The sequence below is a fragment of the Epinephelus fuscoguttatus genome, linkage group LG17 (genome assembly GCF_011397635.1).
Source record: "Epinephelus fuscoguttatus linkage group LG17, E.fuscoguttatus.final_Chr_v1".
Classification (NCBI taxonomy): domain Eukaryota; kingdom Metazoa; phylum Chordata; class Actinopteri; order Perciformes; family Serranidae; genus Epinephelus; species Epinephelus fuscoguttatus.
In genome coordinates, this window is record NC_064768.1 from 19,675,537 (window position 1) to 19,696,018 (window position 20,482).

The 20,482-nt window shown below is 40.6% G+C and overlaps 2 protein-coding genes and 2 non-coding genes across 4 annotated transcripts; 3 read left to right on the forward strand and 1 right to left on the reverse strand.

Annotated features, from left to right (window-relative positions):
* The first annotated feature begins 4,723 nt into the window (after window positions 1-4,723).
* rps27.1 (ribosomal protein S27, isoform 1) lies at window positions 4,724-8,730 on the forward strand. The gene is made up of 4 exons (XM_049602506.1): window positions 4,724-4,832; window positions 5,479-5,587; window positions 7,349-7,459; window positions 8,479-8,730. The coding sequence occupies exons 1-4, from the start codon at window positions 4,827-4,829 to the stop codon at window positions 8,505-8,507; spliced, it is 255 nt and encodes an 84-aa protein (XP_049458463.1). The 5' UTR covers window positions 4,724-4,826; the 3' UTR covers window positions 8,508-8,730.
* Window positions 7,033-7,162, forward strand: LOC125905440 (small nucleolar RNA SNORA35). Its single transcript, XR_007451657.1, has one exon. It is a non-coding gene; the product is annotated as a small nucleolar RNA SNORA35 (small nucleolar RNA).
* LOC125905438 (small nucleolar RNA SNORA35) lies at window positions 8,053-8,182 on the forward strand. Its single transcript, XR_007451656.1, has one exon. It is a non-coding gene; the product is annotated as a small nucleolar RNA SNORA35 (small nucleolar RNA).
* A 119-nt stretch (window positions 8,731-8,849) lies between the features above and the next one.
* Window positions 8,850-17,165, reverse strand: LOC125904841 (small conductance calcium-activated potassium channel protein 1-like). Its single transcript, XM_049602504.1, has 10 exons — window positions 17,061-17,165; window positions 15,846-16,734; window positions 15,281-15,376; window positions 14,381-14,680; window positions 13,645-13,766; window positions 12,648-12,789; window positions 12,461-12,571; window positions 11,410-11,537; window positions 9,894-9,963; window positions 8,850-9,752 (listed from the first exon to the last, which is right to left on the reverse strand). Exons 2-10 carry the CDS (start codon window positions 16,698-16,700, stop codon window positions 9,525-9,527), a joined length of 2,052 nt encoding a protein of 683 aa, XP_049458461.1. The 5' UTR covers window positions 16,701-16,734; window positions 17,061-17,165; the 3' UTR covers window positions 8,850-9,524.
* Between the last annotated feature and the right edge of the window lie 3,317 nt (window positions 17,166-20,482).

The window sequence follows — 20,482 nt, forward strand, 5'->3', positions numbered from 1 at the left end:
GGGGGTGTCCTTTAAGTCAGATTTAACTGTGTTAAGGTTAAGTGGAATTGCCTCACCCTCTTTCCAATTTATCTTATACCCTGAAACACTGCCAAATAAATCAATCAAATTCAGAACGGCAGGGACCGAGGACACTGGCTTGGCAGTGAGCAAAATATCATCAGCATACATATTAAATTTAAAATTATGACCATAAATGTTCGCAGCACGTTCTGATGGTTCAAGAGCGATGATGAAAAGCAAGGGGCTGACTGGGCAACCCTGCCTTATGCCCAGATGTAAAAGGAAGGGTTGTGAGATGAACCCATTAGTTCTGACAGAGGAAAGTGGGGAACTATAGAGGGCTTTTACCCAGCTTATGAAATTAGGACCAAAACCAAATTTTTCAAAAATAAATAGGGCCATTGTATCTAGTCAACGGCTTTCTGAGCATCTAATGATGCTGCAGTGGCTTGAGACTTGCTGGAACTGGCTTCTAGTATAATCTGGAAAACCCTCCGCATATTATTGGAGGAGAGACAACCTGGGATGAAACCTACTTGGTCAAGATAAACTATAGATTGGACTACCTTCTCCAAACAGAGTGCCAATGCCTTAGACAGGAGCTTGTAATCACAATTTAACAAACATAAAAGACGGTGGCTACTCATCAAAATTGGATCCTTGCCAGGTTTTGGTAATAAAGCAATGATGGCTCTGCACATGGAGGGAGGCATGGCACCAGCTTTCAGTATTTCATTATACAACAATAATAAAAATGGGGAGAGCTGCTCTTTAAAGCACTTAAAACATCCCCAGGCCATCACCCCCTGGAGTTTTTCCTGAGGCCATCTTCAGGATTGCAGTCTCAATCTCAGACTATATGTCAGGGGCATCAAGGGCAGCCCTTTCAGCTGAACTGACTCTCAGAAGGCTGAGTCCTTTTAAGAAACTGTCCAGATTGGTCCTCTGCGGTTTTATGTACCACATGAGATGAACAAATTGAAGTACCAACGGCAGCAGTCTTGTGGTACATAAAAATCCAGCGCCTGAACAGGAGGACACTGTGGCTCATGAAAATCCAGATGCTTCACCCAGGACAGCTAATCACAACCCTGTTTACACACTCGTTTTACTGCTTTGTTTTGCTCACAGTCCAATTTAGCTCAAGGACAAAGAGTAACAGCCAAATACCAACACTGCTTAATAAAGATGAACCATTGCTATCATATCTCGCAGCTGTCGGCCGGTGTGACAGGTAAGAGTCATTGATTTATCTGCCACAGACATCACCAGTCTTGTTTTAAACATGTGTGTCAAAGTTAGTCTTTTCCCTCTTTGTGTTTCCACGGGGTTTCCTTGCTTTGCTGCAGTGAGGGGGTCGTAGCACAAAGACGGAAGTTCATACAAAAAAAGACCATGAATTATACTTTTTATTTGTCTGTTGTCCCCATCTGTATGTATGTCTGTACGTATGTACAAAGCTGAGCAAGGTAAATTATAAAGGATGTTTGGGGTTAGGGGGTTTTCCATGCTTTACTACTGATGTTAATTGTTCATAAAATACAAGGATTCTTTTTTAGATACAAATATGTTCATATTTTTAGGTTCTTAAAGTTCCACTCTTGGTTTTATTTAAGTGTATAAACATATACTCCTAAAGAGTGTATAGTCTCATAAGCGGGAGTGTGATAATACATTTTGTTATTTGGAATTGCCATAATAAACTTGGTGTGTGTATCTTAAAGCCTTAATATTCTGTATTATTTCTTATTTGCACTAAGCACATTTACTCAGGTACTGTATGATGACAACTGTGAGGAAATACCTTGTTTGAGTTTTTCCATTTTCTCATCCTTGTTACTCCTACTGCACTAAGCTACATTTCAGATACAAATGTACTTTTTACTCAACTACATTTTTATGGTAACTTTGGTTACTATCCAGATTCAGATTGATATACAAAGAAAATTAACAAATAAGTTATGATATATTATTACCGGTTAAAATAGGGCTTCATTAATCCTGTGGGGAATTCAAGCACCCAAATTAGTTAAAATAAGCTCCACCTTTACCAACTGCAACATTAGATTGTAAAATATATTAATGTGAAAGGGCCATTTTACATAATGAGTACTTTTATTTTTGATACTTTAGATATATTTTGATGCTTATGTACCTGTACTTAAGTAAAATTTGAATACAGGACATTTACATGCGACAGAGTATTTGTACACTGCCTTATTATTTGTGTAAAAAACAACAAATAAACAATAAAACAAACTAAATCAGAGTACTTCTTCCACCCACCTCCCCACATTGTCTACAGCTACGTTGGCCTCTACAAACTGCAGCGACATGGCCATATTTCTGGCATTTGAAACATCTCAAGGGGGCCCTTGCATATGTCCTTACTGAATACATCATGTATCCTAGTGTCACCCTGTTAGGCAGTTCTTCCTCTTTAAACTCCACAAGTACTGCAGTACTACTTCTCCCATTCTGAGATCCTCTCAATCTTGTCACACTAATGATATTTCCCCATTTTAAGTTGTTTAACAACTCTTGCTCTGAGATCTCCACTGACACATTGTAAATGACTCCCTTACATCCAGCCCTGCTTTTTGGAGCATACCCTTCAACCGCTTTTCCCATTAGCTTATTTATTTTCAAAGCTTTTGCTTGCAGCTCTGAGGATTTACAAACTATCATTAGTGCTCCATTATTCAACATGCTGGCATGAAGAACATCCCCTATCTCTTTTTTTAATGCTTTAGATAACTTAAAGGGGCTAACTCCTCCAAAGCTACTAACCCCCCTTTCAGTTTACAAAACACCTTGTATGTTCTATCATCCTTCCCCTCCACTTTTCTTGCCTTCACCTGTTGGTTATCCATGTCACTGTCCTGCGAATTATATCCTCTCACCTTCTCCCTCGCTTTCCTTTTCCTTATGGTCTCCCACTCTTCCACCTCCCCAGCCTCCATTACCAGAGGTGGAAAGTAACTAATTACATTTACTCACGTTATTGTAATTGAGTAGTTTTTTGTGTAATTTATATTTTTTTCAGTAGTTTTTTAAATCTGTAATTTTACTTTTACTTAAGTATAGATCACATCCGCTAAAAAAAATAAAAATAAAAATAAAAATAAAAATAAAATCGAAATCTCACGTGGAATTGACCCAGAACAAGCGAGTTACCTGAGAGATGGAGGAGGGTGGGCGTTGGTCAGAAAAATGCGGCCCGAGCCGAGCTCTTGTGTGCTCACCTGTGTGTGTGTGTGTGTGTGTGTGTGCGCCATCGGGATCGAACTCCGCTGTGCGCAATACAGAGAGCAGAGGAGGATTGTAAAGGTGCGACCATGTGGTGACAGAAATGGCATGCCGTCATGTGAACAAGAGGCTAGGCTATAAGTCATCACGTTAGAAGGTGAAACCTTTTACCGTATAACACGATAAATAGTATATCGTTATGTTATTAGGCTGCGTCTGTCGCTCAAAATAATATAACTTTAGTTTATGAAGAGCTAAGACAAAAAAAAGAAAAACAGGCCTAAATCAGCAGCAGCGGTCATATTTCAGCAGCGGAGCACCACTGCTGCTAGTTGCATATAGCCTAGGAGAAACATTGTTGCTCAATGGATTTGTTCTGTTTTGGAATACACAGTATTCTTCCAAATTAGTGTTTGTATTTTAATATTCAGAATTTCGCTTCGACAAGCTCTCTCTTTTTGACCATACACCTGTTTGCATCCCTGAGAATAATGCCCAACAACACTGCTCAAAAAGTTGCTCTGTGTATCATCAGTCTTAACAGTTGTGTTAGTGAGTCATAATGAATGAGGGCTGCGCAGCTGACAATGCCACGATTTTGTATACTGCCATATGTATTGCAATATACAGTGTATTGCAATGACTTGAATAGCTCTATTTGTAAAGAAGTCATCATTTGGGCTTTGGAAAGGCTGTATTTGCATGAAATATACATTTTACAATCAAACTGTCATGGAAATTGAGAACTTCACAACCTAAAGTATTAACCAGCAAAATAAGTATGCCATATTGCTTTTGACTAATATTATACTGATATGATGAACTTATACTGCGAGTCTCACAATGTGACTATTGCACACGAACGCATTGTGATGGTGATGCAATAATGATATTGTGCAGCCCTAAACTGAATTGAATTCTATGGTTCATCATAGAAAAATAGACAGTTTTTGGATTGGATTGATGACCCCTGGACCATTTTTGCACTGCATAGGAGTGACCCCCATCAAGTTGTTGGAAGTAAGTAGCTAACTTCTACTTTAAGTACATTTTAAACGAACTACTTCTTACATTTACTTGAGTAGATTTTTAGATGGGTAGCTTTACTTGTACTTAAGTAGAATTTCATCAAAGTAACTTTTACTTGAGTAGAATTTTTCAGTACTTCCACCTCTCTCCATTACCCTGCCAGGTATTCTCCACCTGCAGTCACGAGCCATCCCTGACGTTTCTCCTCCTGGGACTCTGGTCTATCGTTTCCGTGTGTACAATTATCAAAAAAGTCAGCAGTCAGCAAGAAATGTTCGAGGATATCGTTTTACCGGACCTATACAGGTCGTCGGCCGATATTCTCTACTAATTTCTCCCAAACAAACAAAGTTTCGCGCTCTTTCTCATAACACTCTCTAGCTCTTCTCTCTGTCGTCCAACCCTGCTGCTGCGACCTCACTGAAAAATGGCCGCCACGTCCTGTCATCTTCGTCACGTCCGGTCCGTGCTCAAAGGAACCATCCATATCAACCCGTCGCTTCCGGTAATGCCTCCTTTTCGGCAGCGGCTATTTCCTCGCCAACATGCCAGTGAGTATCTACAGGCCGTTGTAAATTCTCATTTTCACTGTTTAATGGCGTGTTGGAGAGCCGCCGTAGGCTCTATGTGTACGTAAGAAATTAGCGGTTCGACTGGTGCCCGTTTCAGACGCTTTTGTTGAGTTTTAGTCTTAGTTTTTTTCAGATAATTGTGCACAGATGAGCGCATTGCGAGCGCATTGTGACACAAGATGGCCGCGCACACACCGCAAACATGGAGCCAGCTCAACGGAGCATCTGAACGGGCGGAAAACTTAACACTAATAGTCGCATATTTTCCTCTGATTTACGTTGTTCGCTTGACGATTGAGTAAATTTACTACTGTCACGCATAGTAAGAGAATCGCCCGTGATATATGTAAATGCGTAGCCTGCGTTACCTAATCCCAGACATGTAGGCCAGCCGAGGAGCCTTCACGGAACATTTAGCAGGACAAAACAATGCTAACACAACAGCTAACGTCAACTAGTGTTACCTCAAGATACACAATTTTATATGACCAGCGTTTATTTACTATTCATTATGATAACCCGTGCGTTGTTTTAAAGTACAGGTTTAGTAGGTCAATCACAGGAATTACATTTTTCTGACATGGTTCACTGACCTTTCGCCATTTCCTCCTTTTATTCTATAAAGCTCGCAAAAGACTTGTTGCACCCATCCCCTGAGGAGGAGAAGAGGAGGCACAAGAAGAAGCGTCTTGTTCAGAGTCCCAACTCTTACTTCATGGATGTGAAATGTCCAGGTACGGGTTCTCTACAAACTGAAGTAAATCCAGTTGCCAGATTTGTGTATGACAGCTAATCAAGACACTGCTAAGAGCCATTTTACTGTTTAGTGCTCATTAATCAGAACATAACATATCTTAGTGAACCCTTATATCAGCCAGTGTGATAGGTAACTAATATATTCATCTATCAGTGCTTCAGTTCATCTGCAGCATATTGCACCAGTGCTGTAAAAATTATTGCTATGTTGTGATTTATTCGTCAATCCATTATCTGTAACTGCTTATTCTTTACAGGTGAGCCGATCCCAGCTGACATTAGGCGAGAGTCGGGGAGTAGGAATTCATGCATTACTAAAATTAAAGTGGTGGCACCACGAAAAAAGAGTTAAAACTTAACTCTCAGTAACAACTAAATAGTTACATAAGCCCCTGGTGAAGGTGTAGCCTGAATCATGAAATATCACAAAATTGTACTCACTAAAAACAGCAGTTCTGCCTCGCAGCATAATTTTTGGGTTGTTTTTTTTTAAGAAGTGCACGCCATTTTGCAACACAGTTATCCAGTGGAGCCCTACTTTATGTATATATATTATTTTAAAGCTGTCTTTTCATATGAACTCTGGACAGTGTCTAGGGACATTAGTTCTGGAGTTAAGCTTTTACACTTGTAGCAGTTTCTCACCTATGGGAAGTACTATACTTGGTTTAGCTGAGGGATGACGCCTGGGCAGACTGTGTAGGAGGCAGGACATGACACAAATTACACCGCAATAACTTAGCCAGCTTGTAATTTGGTCATAAAACTGAAATGAGTTTGTTAGAGACAGAAGTCCATCTCTCCAGATATCTACGTTGCCATCTTCGTGTAAATGACTCTGTCTTCACCCTCAGATGTATGTTCTCTCCTGGTTCTACGTGATAGAAACTTTGTTAGCATGCCCACTCACTTAGTGTGAATTCTCCAGACAATTACCTGCTCTATTCACACATAGGGTAAAGTCTGTTTAATGTCCCGTCCAGCTCATTCAAACATTTGCGTTCTCACCTGCAGCTCCTCTTGGTGATATCTAGGTAATTCCAGGTTTGCAGTGCATGTGCGAAAGGGGCTTAGCTTACTACTGTATGCTACAGTGTCAGTTGGCTCATGCCAGCCAAAAAGCAAATGGACACAGTAAGAGATCTCTTGTCTTTGACCACTTGCCTTAGTCATGACTTTACATTGAAACTAGTTGGGTTATGTCCCAAGTGGTCTGGGTGCAACCAATTTTAGTAGCTGATTCAGGTACACAATATTAGTTAGCCTCTAGTGTCGACTTACTGCCCTAACTTGGGAGGGAACTGACACACAGCTGGTGCACCTTGGTGCAGGTTTTTAGGATTTGACTGGTGCTTCAGACCTTGGAAAAGGGATTATTTATATGTGAATTGTGTTCATATGTGATGCATTTAGAAGTTGTTGGCCGCACTGAAAAGTGACTGGACTTCCTCTACTGTGGGTTTCCAATCTCATTCCAGTGCCAGATCGACCTCAGTTTGCAGAAGGGTTGAGCTAGACCACTGGCTTCCCCCTTTCGAAGGCTGAGAACATATATCTCTCCTCTAGCCACTGTACAGTTCAGCCCTGATAAACCATTATGCTGTGTAGCTTGTTTAGTTGTTCTCAAGGCTTTCACTTTTGTTAAATGTCCAGGTAAAGGTTTTCACCATGCAGATGTACCTCATCAGACACTGTCATTCGACATAGTTGTAACTGGTGTCTTGTCTGTCTTCTTCCAGGATGCTACAAGATCACGACGGTGTTCAGTCATGCTCAGACGGTCGTGCTGTGTGTTGGCTGTTCAACAGTCCTTTGTCAGCCTACCGGAGGCAAAGCACGTCTCACAGAGGGTCAGTATTACCTACCATATACATGTAACCCGCTAAACTGCTGGTTACACAGTGAAGGTCTTTCACTAACACATAGGGTTGAGTTGTAGATTATTCCTGCAGCCCGACATAACGTACAGTGTCTAAGTGGGTTGTTGCTGCATGTAGATTAGACAGTACTTTTCCTCGACCCGTTTAAGTTGCTGAAATATGGTATATATCTTGTAGGAATCCAAAATGTATGTTCACCCATTTGGAATACTCATTTATTATTGCAAGCATTTGGTCCTCTTGTTCAGTAGCTTAACACTCAACAGGCTTTAACTTCAACCAATATCCGACCCAGATGCTACATCTTAATGTAAGACAGCCAGTCAGGACCCTGTTTCAAGCCGTTTTAAGGCTTTGTGCTCAGGATCAGAACTTATACCAGAGGCCAAGTTGAGAATAGAGAATATAACTCACTGAACCATTGATTTATCATCATCCTAGCCCGTGTGAAAGGTCACATTTTCTCATATAAGCTTGATGGGTTTTTGGCATTTGGCTGGTACTTCACGCCCTGAAAGAAGTGATTATTTGTGTTCATAATGTGACAGTTTAAAGTTTACTGGCTGCACTGCCAAGTGACTGGACTTCCTCTGTCGTGGTCTTCCAATCTCATTCCAGTGCCAGATCGACCTCAGTTTGCAGAAGGGTTGAGCTAGACCACTGGCTCCCCCCTTTCGAAGGCTGAGAACAAATGCTTTAGAGTCAAGCTCTGATACAGTTACAAAGTCAGATAGTGTTGTGTAGTTTTTTTATCTCCATTTAGTCACTTTTGCTGCTGAAGCTTCAACTTTTGAGACTACTGTTACATCTTTGCTTACACAATAAATGCACAGTTCAGTGGGAAGAGATGTTGACCTCATCGGTCACATGATGGGAAACGATGAGTCTCGTATCAGCACAGTGCAGGACAATAGCAGTGTGCATTGCCTGCAGTATTTCTGTACTGTAAGGCTTCTCTTTTGTCTGACTGTCATTGTCTCCTCTGGCAGGGTGCTCATTCAGGAGGAAGCAGCACTAGCTGTTCTCCCCGGAGCTGAAGGGGAGAGGAGGGGATGGACCGGTTGATATCAGCGCCTTCTGCCTCCCGAGATGGCGGCAGACCCAGTGGTCTGATCTGAAATGAGACCTGAAGATGGACTAGACAGCCGATGGATTACCACTGTTCATGCTGACAGATCAGTTGTTGCTGTAACTCCACCCTCCAACCCTGTCTCTCTTAATAAAATGTTGTTTTGGCTAAAGGAGTGGTTTGTGTGTTGTTTTGTTTGAAGAGACGGATTTTCTTTACTTTGTCGGGATGTTTCAGGCTGTCATCATTTTTATTAGAAAGTAGTACAGGTTATGGTCCTAATTCTGCAAGATGGCATTTTAATACAGTAACAAACTGCATTTGAATCTGTGCAATTTTTATTACATAATCAGAAAAGTGCAGTGTTTACAGGTAACACTACTCACTGACATGGGAATGATAACAGTTCTCCAGAACTTTCCAGACTTGTTTTTGCATTGATAAAGGGGTGTGACTCTCAATGTGCTGATCATTTTCTGTTTATCAGTTACCAGTTGGTCTACAAGATATCTGGAAACAGTGAAACATGACCTCAGCAATGTCTTAAAGCACAGTTTATCATGTCCATATTCTAAAATTCTTCAGTTTGCCATAACGAAAGACCTACAAAAACAGCAATGACAAAATTTTTGCTTTGAAATCCTTCACTAATTGGTCAAAATCATTGCATTTCTTATATTAATAAATGCCCACAGTTTGGTGGCAGGTGTTTTCTACTAAGTTACTCCTGGAAAAATGGGGAAAAAACAGAATTGTGACTAATTTCTACATTTGGTTTAATGGTATTTCTGCTACAGAAAATGATGCTACCTACAATTTACATAATTCTGTACAGCCTCACCTTGTTATTATGACCTATCAGTTCACATCCTGAAAGAAAAAATGTCCCAACATGATCATTTTAGCTGCACTATGGGTAGATAACTCTTCCTGAAGTACCTGAGAACCCTCTTCATCAGCCTCCCTCTACCTGTCCACACTCGCACCAGCAGTCTCTGACTTCACCTCCCTCTCTCTGAGCAGGTGGCGGATGGAGGAGTTCTGTGTGGACAGGGTGCTGGACAGGAGCGGCATCAGGCTCCTGAAACCCTCCCTCAGCTCCTCCACGTGCTTCTCCAGGCTGTGGATGTGTGAGTCCAGCTCCCCCCTGCAGCCCTGCACCTCTGACAGCACGTCATACATCAGGGTTTGCATCTGCATTGGGGTTGATGTCCGCAGTGGTGCAAAAACGTCCATGTGGAGGAAAAGAGAAGGCATCAGGGAATATTAGATGCTACTTTGTTGAGGTTTTGCTAGGAGGGGATAGAAAATGATGCGATCACTTGCCTCTCTCACCTTGCAGAGATCAACCAGAGTGTTACCCTGGTCTGCAAGTATCCTCTTCTCTATCTTCACCCGCCGCAACCTGGAAACAATTATTGAGATACAGGTGCCACAGGAAGTTTACATGACATAACTACTGAAATAAAAGGGCCAGTTCACCCTCATCACAAGAACCAACCTATAAGCACAGCACATTGTCAACAGTTTTAATAGTGACTTTGTTAAGGTGAAGGTAGATCAGATAAAATGATTCAAATCAGCTGTTTTAGTATTCACACTAAGAGAGTGACAAAAGAAAGACTACTCACACTATTCAGTGTATTAGTGACATTTCTGTGTAAAATTTTAATAGCATACTATAATATAACTTTTTAATGACTATATGACATACTATACTGACTTTTTAACAACTTTTTCATGAGATACTACACGACCACTTTTTTAATGATTTTTTATGACACACTATCGTATGGCGTTTTTAATAACCTTTTATGACATACTATACTTTGACTTTTTTAACGACTTTATTATTAAATACTATGACTTTTTTAACAACTTTTTTGTTAAATACTATACTATGACTTTTTTAACGACTTTTTTATGACATGACTTTTTAAATGACTTTTTTATGACATACTATACTAAGACTTTTTTAATGACATTCTATACTATGACTTTTTTAACAACTTTTTAATTAAATAATAATAATAGCTAATGCTTATTTTACATACCGTGATATTTTTATGACATAGTGTGGTTGTTTTTAAGGCTTATATTTTTATGACATATTATAGCACAATGTTTTAGGGACATTATTATGACACACTATACAATGACATTTTTAATGACCTTTTTATGACATACTGTCCATGACTTTTTTAACTACTTTTTCAATTACATACTATGACTTTTTTTTTATGACTTTTTTTCATGTCATGAAAATGTTCTGTTAACCATGACATACTATACTATAGGCTTCTATTACTCTTTTCTGACATTTTTTAATATTTTTATGACATAGCACAATGTTTTAGGGACATTATTATGACACACTATACAATGACATTTTTAATGACCTTTTTATGACATACTAATCTATGACTTTTTTAACTACTTTTTCATGACATACTATACAATGACTTTTTTAATGACTTTTTTATGGCATACTATACTATGACTCTTAAATTACTTTTTTAATGACATACTATACTATGACTTTTTTAACGACTTTTTTATTACATACTTTACTATTACTTTTTAAGACATTTATTATGACATACTATACTATGACTTCTAGATGACTTTTTTTCATGTCATGAAAATGTTCTGTTAACCACAGACCTGATTTCAGGCATCTAACCAAAAACCCACTGACTTTGAGACGAAGGAACCATGAGTGATAAAATGCTCATTTCTAGGGCATTGTATTGTTATACATATGGCACATTTAGCAAATAAAGTGAAGGTCTTTCTTATGCTGTGACAGCACAGAAACAGTTTTACAGTATATGAGGGTTAAGTGTCTTACTGGTGGATGGCCAGAAGCAACTTCCGCTGGTGCATGCGGACTCTGGTGTGGTCTCTTTCTCTTGACAGCTTAGTGTGTTTGTAGATAAGCCAAGTCTCTCTCAGCACATTTGCTGCAGCAATTTTTATCTAGTGAAAGGATGCAGAAAATCACTCCAGAGTTATTTTATATTTATGTACATGACTTGAAATCGCTGTTATTTATTGCACATGCAGAACAACACCAACAGACTATATTTACCCTGTGTATACTACAGTCTTTTTGTCTTTATTCAACTTTCAAACGTGAGTTTTAAATTTTGGGTCTTTTTCTAAAAATGTATATGCAACTGGAGCACTCTGTAAACAGTTTGTATTGATTCGTATTGAAGCAAGGTAAACTTATTTCATTTCACTCACAGGTTTTTACTTGTTCTGGTGATATTCTGGTGACAGCAAAAGGCAAATAAAGAGATTCTCTTACAGTGCACACAAATATCTGTATGTTGCTGAGTAAAATTAGCTCATATGTAGTATCTGTAGTATCTGATGTGCCATATTGTTTGATGTCCTGGGTCTGTTATGATCAGTTAGGGGCCCAGGTCAAGACTTTATTATGGCCCAGGTCAAGGATTGATAAGCTAGGTTGAAAGGTTGGACTTCATCTAGATTGTCTCTCTGTCACCTGTCTCATTTTGTCTCAAAGTTCACAAAAACAACCAACCTATATAGGCAGGGTAGTTGGAGCTGTTATTCAGAGCAGTTCATATTGGCTTCAAACTCTCTCTCAGGCAATTCTAGGTGCTTGATTTGATGCTGTACTTGTACTTGTAATAAACCTTTCTATATACAAGCAAGACGGTGTCAGCGGAGTCTCCTTCATCACCTCCACATCATCGCTATTTAATAAACAACATATCTGAAGTGTGCTTAGATTAAATTGCACACTAAGCTGTTGCAATGCAACAAAAAGACTTAGCCACAGTCTGTGCAGCATCTCTTTCACTGTAGGACCTATTCAAACGACTTCAATATGTAAATAAAGCCACAGTAAGGAAGATATTGGTGTTTACCCTCTTGGAGATGTGAGAATCCATCATAAAGTTATGGACGTGTTTCTCTGCCCGGGTCAACTCCAGCTTCCTAGCAACCACCGCCACCACCAGGACTGTGCAGCCAGCTCCCTGTGTATCAGAATTAGACATTAGACATTTGTGACTTCCACTTGTTATAGGTGAAACTATCAACCCTCTGTCTCACCATTATCCCAGTGAGGAGGCAGATGCTGCGACCACAGTAAGTGTGAGGCACCACGTCTCCGTAACCAATGGACAAGAAGGTGACAGAGATCATCCACAGGGCCTCCATGTAGTTGCTGCTCAGGTCCCTGTAGTTGTGGTGTCTGCAGGAATAAAACGTATGTCATTATCATATATATTATATTTTGCCTTTTTCTGGTTTTAAACGCTGCTTTACTGAACTGCTCTGACTGCTGTAGCGGAATAATACATTTCTGCTCTACTTTCACATTACTGATGATGTTTTTTCCTTTCTCTCTCTTAGCTTACAGTGCATTTAGTATTAGAAACCACATATCAATATTAAAAAAGGTCAAGATTAGATGATTTTTGATCTTGTCAGTGTTATCCAATAAGGTTTATTTATGCAGTGCCTCTCATACAGGAGTGTAGCTCAAAGTGCTCTACAATGTGAAGAAGAAACAAGAGAATAAAACAGGCAAATTAAAACAAGGGCAAATACTGTGCGATAAAACCAAGCAGTCACATGAATAGCAGACAAAGGAGGCAGCACATAGCAACAACAGCTACGTAGAATAACAGAATATGTAGGCGATAAAAACAAGGATGGCATGTAAAGATCAAACGTCTGCATCTCTTGTGGCCTTGGGTAGAGAATGCCATAATTTTGGTGCATAGTTATAAAAAGCTGAGCTGCCATTTTTTTTTATTTGTGTGATGGTATGTATAAAAAAACTGGCAGCAGAAGATCTAAGGATAATGAAGTTACTAAGAATTAGTAATGTGGGCCGGTCCCAAACCATTAACAGCCTCATAAAGAAGTAAAAGAACTTCATAATCAATCCTATATAGCACAGATATAGCACAGAAGTGCTGCGGCTGTAGGACATTAAAGTAATGCTGTGTGTTTGAATGATCATTAAATATTAAATGGATAGGTCTTGGGCACTATAGACACCACTACAGATACAGTAGTAGGCTGATATATCATTACATACCTCTCACAAACATGTAAGCCCCATGCGGCCACAATCCATAGAGAGACGCTGAAAATCATCAGCACAGTCCCAGGGTAGGTGGTCATTAGTGTTTTCCCCACAAACCTGGTGTTGAAGTGTATCTAAAGATCACAAAAGGGAAGCATCTGCGTCATGATTTTGACAGTAGGGCCTACTTAGCCAGACTATTTAGGATAGTACCTGTCAGATTATGATTATATAATACAGAGGAGATGAGGGATAAGAAAACTGTTCTCAATCTGGCTCGATACATGGATAGTAGGTTTGGCATTGCGGTGAGGAGACAAAGGTCATTTTCATCACTCTTAAATAGCATTTATAAGGGAAGGGATTAGCCGGGTGGATATTATCAACTTTGGAAAAGAAAGCAGACAAGCAAGGAGAGCTAGCGAGGGACATAATCAGCATGTGAAACCACTGGGATTCATGGGGGTGAAACCGTGATAGTCACACCTCAATTGTCACACCTCTACAGACCCCTCGGCCCACCTAGACATAAGACATAAACACATGTGCATGAAATGTTCAAGCCCAGCCCAAATGTCCAAAATATGAACTTTAATATCCCATGAATCATGTCCCTTAGCAGGTTTCTGCCCAGCTTTTAAAATCACATCAAAACAGACTAAATAAATCAGAAAGTGTCATGATGTCATCACTGTACTATCCAAGCCAGTAAAGCCCAAAGCCAGATTGTGTCAGGTTGACCTCCCACCTTGTTGAGCGCTCCGATGCTGCGAGATGCGGTGTCAGTGAAGAGGCGGCTGTGCAGCATCATGGCCCGGCCCAGCAGGTAGAGCCTCAGGAACATGGGCAGAGCCAGGACAATCTCCAGCTCGGTTTCCGACAGCGGCAGGTGAGGCGTGGTGTGCTGGAAGGTCATCTCAAAGTACTCCATCAGGCCAACTGGATAGGGGTGGATGGCCACCGCAGCCAGCTCCAGGGCTACCAGAGCCAAACGGTCGCTTGTCATGGCAATCCGCCAATCCTCTGCACCAATGTCATGAACGTAAAGCTACCGGAGAGGTGGGAAGAGTGCATGATAGTGAAAATGGGCTTCTAATTTAGGGATCCAAGATAAATCTGCAGGGTGAAGATGATCAACTAACTCCTTTAACACATTGTTCTGTTTACTAGTCTTGGACAGTGCAGCTGCATATGTGGCAAAAACTGCATAAGGCCTTTTGTGGCTCCAGAGGGAGCTGTGCAAAGTTTTAGAAACTGCTTCAAGTGATGTCACAAAAACTGCCCATCATGACACAGATGATGTTTATTCTCTAAGACTAAAGAAAGAAAGAAAAAAGTTTGTCTAACATAATGATTCTTTCACTTTCCTTTCAATTTTTAGGTTTGCTCATAGTGCCATATCCTGTGATGAGCAGGCAGAAGTAGACTTTGCTCAATTTTAAAAGGCCACCAGACTAAAAGATTGTGAACCAGCATTGTAGAAACTTCATTTCCTTTCAATGGGACAACTTCCAGTTCCCCATGAACGACTATCCCCCAGAAAGAGATTCCTTGGCTGCAAATTTTCAGAGAAATCTTTAAATTTAAAGAGAATATCCCCTGGAGGAGGACTTGGACCTGATTGCATAATCCTGAACAGATCAGTTACCTGAACCTCACAGCAGTGGTACGCTATGATGAGGCCCAGCAGGATGATGGTAGAAAAACTGATGATGGACTTGAGTGCGAGGGAATACACGGAGCTCTGTGAGACACACACGAACATGACATCATTAACAAGCTGATGGCTGTTTGTCATTACAAAGCTCAATCTATGAAATGGCATCATCCTCGGTAACCTTATAATCTTACATACATTTAGATAATCCATTTGAATGATGCAATGATCCTATGGGTATACTGTGCATTTTCCTACAGATGCTGGGAGATCATTTGTCATTGTGTCTCAACAGTTTTATCAGTATGACTCAGAAGTAAAACAATAAAGAAGAATTAAGAGGTTTAACTGAATATAGTGAAAGAAAAATATGAATAAAGTGACAGGTGTGCTACGCTATTACTCAAAATGTGATTTCTCAGGTAGTAACACTTTGTAAATAACAGTGATGGGTTAATTTCAGAAAAGATAACTAAACATGTGAGGTGTGATCTCTTTTAAAACTTTGTCACATTTCTCAAAAGATTTCGTAGTGTCTATTTTTTCTCTCTCTGACCTTGCTGTAGACGCTCCAGGAAAGCTCTGTCTCCATCACCATCATCACCATCCCGAATATCCCCACTGCCAGGGCGCAGTCATTCAGCCGCTGCCTCCTCAAAAACAGAGCCCTCCTGCGGACCAGCCGCCAGCCGATGTTGTGAGTCTTCCAGTACGGGTCGTCCTTAGTGCCCTCCTTGTGTTTCGGGCTGATCTGAGAATTGGGATTTGGGTTTGGACCTGGGCACTCAGCTCCTGGCAGACGACCTTTGCCCTCAGTCATATCTTGGCGATACGGGAATGTCTCACAGGGTGGCTGGAAGTCATCATCTTTGCTGGTGATGATGATCTCTGGGAGACTCTGGCGGTCGTGCATCTCTAAAGAAACGTTGCCTGACTTGCGGCGCCCTCTGCCTTCAACATCCGTGACCTCTAAGTGTGACCTGCAGGGGCCCTTAAAGGGCGACCCGCAGGGAGAAATGGGGACGTCAGTGAAAGAGGTGACTTTCTCCTGGAGTCTGTGAGCTCCTGCGTTTTTGGCTTTGCACTGGTGATTACACTCCTTGTGTGCCTGGTTTTGTCGATGCCCCCCTGACCTTTTCTCACATTTCTTCTCTTTGCCTTTGTCTGCCCTCCTGTTGGAACGAGGTGAAGGTGTGACATAGAGGTGGCCGTTGTATAAAGGTGTGGTGGCCATGGCCTGGGTCCTGTCCAGCCACACGGTGTGATCGGCTGTTTGGACCGTGTGATGTATCCCGCACTGCGGAGAGCAGGCCTGAGGTGGAGGAACCATCCTCGGTGGGAGGAGGGGACGCTGGTCCTCCACGTCGTCTCCATCCACCACTGACAAGTTCATAGAGGGTGAGTGCTCCATGGTGAGAGAGTTTACAGGTAATGATTCACCAAGTCTTTTTAAGAGGTTTGCACGGAGAGAGCGGGAGAGAGATGGAGGACAAGTGAGGTTTGACAGATGAGAACAGCATTGTGAAGGAAGAAAAATTTACTCATTAGTAGCTTCATCATCCAAAAAAAGACAGAACACTACACTTTATTTTGTTTTATTTTGTATTTCCTGTCCATGATGGAAAATCTAATAGCAACAAAATAATCTGTCTAATCACATATTTTTATTTGAGTAAATATAAATGAAGATTTACTTGTACACTTTACTTGAATGTTAGCTCAAAATGTCAAAATCTTTTCTATTTACACACTGCTCTTAATCAATTCTTACCTTTTCAGTCAGGTTTTCCACCCGGGGTTTTCCTATTGGTCAAGGATTTCAGTATTCAGTGGTCTTATAATCCTGAAGGTCACATCTGCCTGCATCAGAGAGATCCTCCAAATAAAATCCCTTTGAAACTTAGTCTCAAACACACTACTCTCATTAGAAAGACGTTTCAAAATTAGTTATTAAATTAGTTAAACCCAAAAAAACTAATCAAGCAGCAACACCAAAGAGCTCCGGCGTGACCAGATCAAATTATTCCAAACGTCCCTGCTCTGCATGTATAAACTTTCCAGCAATCCATTAGCAGCCTCAGCATCACGGAGCCCCTCCCATGGATTCAAGCAAAGGTTATGAACTTCTCTCCTGCATATGACGACATAGGAGGTAAATACTCGTGGATATCCATTACATATTCAGGCATTTACTCCCTTGTTTGGCCGTGTTGGATTGTCCACCATCAGGGCATCTTCCTTAAAGCTGGAAAGGCTTAATGACCGCAAAGTCTCTAAGTTGCAGATGTTGCATGGAGCAAAGGCAAAGAGTGAGTCATCTGTTTGTTTTTTAGCCGGGATTGGCAGATTTCCTCCTCCCTATATGTGTGTGTGTGTGTGTGTGTGTGGAGGCGACATCTGCTTATACATGGGTGCCCTGGTGTCAAAAATCAGCCTGAGATCATTCTCACAGCCTAAAAAGAAATGCTATTATATCACTTTTCATTTGTAATTTCACCAATTGCTGTCATAGTTGAATTGCAATTGGGTGATACAAACTTTTTTTTTTGTTTAAAATAAATCTAATCTCAAAAATAGAATAACAGTCCTCAAAATCAATTCGGCAGATTAGTATTGCAGATTAATCAAGTGAGACAGAGATGCGATACTTATGAGCTTATGAAATATCAAATATGTCAGTCCTTAAGCAAACAATATGCACAGAGCGGGGTGGAGTATTACGCATTAAAGTCATAACAATGACATTCAGCATCATTTATTTATCTAAATCCTTGTGACAGATGGGTCTACAGATAATAGAGCTCCCTCCAAATGGAAGGACCTAAGGAGCAAAGGGGTGGGAGGAGCACATCCGGATAGTAGCAGGATAAAGAAAAGTATTATCTAATCTGAAGATAACATGTATTTAAAGATAGATGGAGAGTGACGGAGGGCGGTGGGGGGATGTGACCATGCACAGGTGGAAGAGCAAAAACATGGTGGTAGTCTGATCAGACAGTCTGACATCCCTCCAGATGTAAAATAGATTAATTATGCTAAAACTACTATGTTCCACTCTGAGATTTAGCCAGATGCTGCTGTCTGGATTCTTTGTTTTGATATTCTGCAGGCTGGAAGCTCCCAACTGTCTGTGCTTCAGTGCATGACTGTCAACACTACGAACCCTTGCAGATGGGATGAATACAGACTGCATCTCACAACTAGATCTTAAAATATGACTATTTAGTCTGTCGAAGCAAGACTTGCTCTGCTGTGGTGAATGTTCTTAAATTAAGTGGTCCTTTTTAATAACAAGATGCTGAAAGGATATATGCACATCTGCAAGGCCTCAAATTAATTCAAGCCTTCAGCCAAGTGCTTGTAAATCCTGGCCGCTGTAGCTGGTAGCTAAGTATGTCAATTCTTCTTGCCTCTGTGGACGGTAGCCAGCACGTTTGCAATTAGTCTCTTCCATTGCAAATCATCCTTTGGCTACTGAGAGAGTGGAATTAAACTGGGATATTTTGAGTCCTCTAATTGCTGTGGCTGGTAAATGGCAAATCTGCTTCATGCCCTGAATCTTTCGTGCGTGCCAGTTTCATCCTCTGGTCAGGACATTAATTGCTTCGGCCTGTTGGGATATATCGGTTAAAAGTTAAAGAAGTCCCATTAGGATGCTAACAGCAGCAAGAACTGTTTGTGTTTTAAAGGTCAAGAGTCACGGTTAGAGTTCAAGGAACAGTTTGACATTTTGGGGGATGTACTTATTTGCCAAGAGCGAGATAAGAAAATTGGTACCGCTCTTGTGTCTGTCTGCCCAGTTGGTGCCCCTTACCATTATATTGGAGTCACAGAGATCAGCTTTATTTTGTGTGAAAATACAAATTAATTGGAAGTAAAATTGATACAGAAATGAAATATAACTGATAATAAATGTGTTCAATTTTGGCTCAAATTAAGACATGTCATTTTTGGCTTCCATCTTTGTCTGAATTAGGAGACAGAGTCGCAATTTTGGATAATGGTTAAAAATCTTTTTAAAGCTTCAGTTGGTAATTTCTATTAAAAATAACTTTGTGTCATATTTGCTTTAACCATCGCTATAGTTTGAAATTATTGCGTGAGATAGACAGTCTGTGAAAAAAATCATGTTCCACCTTTTCTTCCCACTGCTTCTCATGGGATTTGCGAGAATCAGACTAGACTGCGGTGCAGCAGCAACAACCAATCAGAGCCAAGGGGTCTCTGACTCAGCTGTCAATCATGCCGATTGACCTTTTGCTAAGTCCCGCCCCTAAAAAACAGACTGGACAATCATAGTGTTGCATCAGCCAGCTCCGACAGGGTCTGACAACTTAACGGCTGTCCATAGACCCTCATAAAAACGTTCCGATTTCTTTCATTTTCAGTCTGGTTTTGTGGATTTCAAGCTAAAGGTTGTGCCTGAGGAACGTGTAATAATGATGTTCATTACCTAAAGAGATTGGGAGGAAATTAACTTCCTCTCCTGTTCCAAAACCAAAATCAAACTCTGAAAATGGTTAGCTAGCTAGCAAAGAGAGTTTGTGACCAAAGTACCAAGCACCACCCATCAGCCGGACCAACTTTCTCATTTTACAGCTAAACAGTGCACTAAAATGTGTTCTGAAAAAAATGAGGCGAGAAATAGGCAATGCAGTGACAGAATCTTGATTTATTGGTTTATTCATTGATCAGTGCTGCCTAGTTTGACAGTTTGACCACAGTTTACGAGTACTGATTGACATGGTGACAGCTGTATTTGAGAATCCTTGGCTCTGATTGGCTATTTTTGTGAACATCCAGTAAGGCCATTAGAAGTGCTACATAAAACAGAGTAGGCAGAGGAATATGATTTTTTTTTCTCTCCCACAGATTGTCTCATTTAGTGCTGTGTGAATATTTCTTTCAACTGCATTATTCAGACCACTGTTCCAAAACACTGTGTATTCAAATCATTTCCATCACTTAGCATTAACAAACAACCCTGACTCATTTTTAAAGTCGATCATTCTTTGAATTTAAGAAATCCATCCATGAGGAATACTTCCAATAGTTCCCAGAAAAATCTTGTTATGAGAGAACAAATATAATTCAGCACAGTCACAGAAATGGATTCAAGTCTAATTTGTCATTTGAGGCTACGACCAGGAAACTGTTACCGTGGGTTTGCCAGGCAACCAGCAGAGACTCCAG

Bases quoted from the DNA above. Each gene is read 5' to 3' on its own strand.
- rps27.1 (XM_049602506.1), top strand. The intron at 5,588-7,348 runs GTACGGGTTCTC...GTCTTCTTCCAG, and splicing joins CATGGATGTGAAATGTCCAG to GATGCTACAAGATCACGACG. The intron at 7,460-8,478 runs GTCAGTATTACC...CTCCTCTGGCAG, and splicing joins CAAAGCACGTCTCACAGAGG to GGTGCTCATTCAGGAGGAAG.
- LOC125904841 (XM_049602504.1), bottom strand. From the start codon at position 16,700: ATGGAGCACTCACCCTCTATGAACTTGTCAGTGGTGGATGGAGACGAC. The intron at 14,681-15,280 runs GTAACTGATCTG...CCTCTCCGGTAG, and splicing joins ACCACTGCTGTGAGGTTCAG to CTTTACGTTCATGACATTGG. The intron at 9,964-11,409 runs GTAAGACACTTA...AATTGTTTCCAG, and splicing joins TTGCTTCTGGCCATCCACCA to GTTGCGGCGGGTGAAGATAG.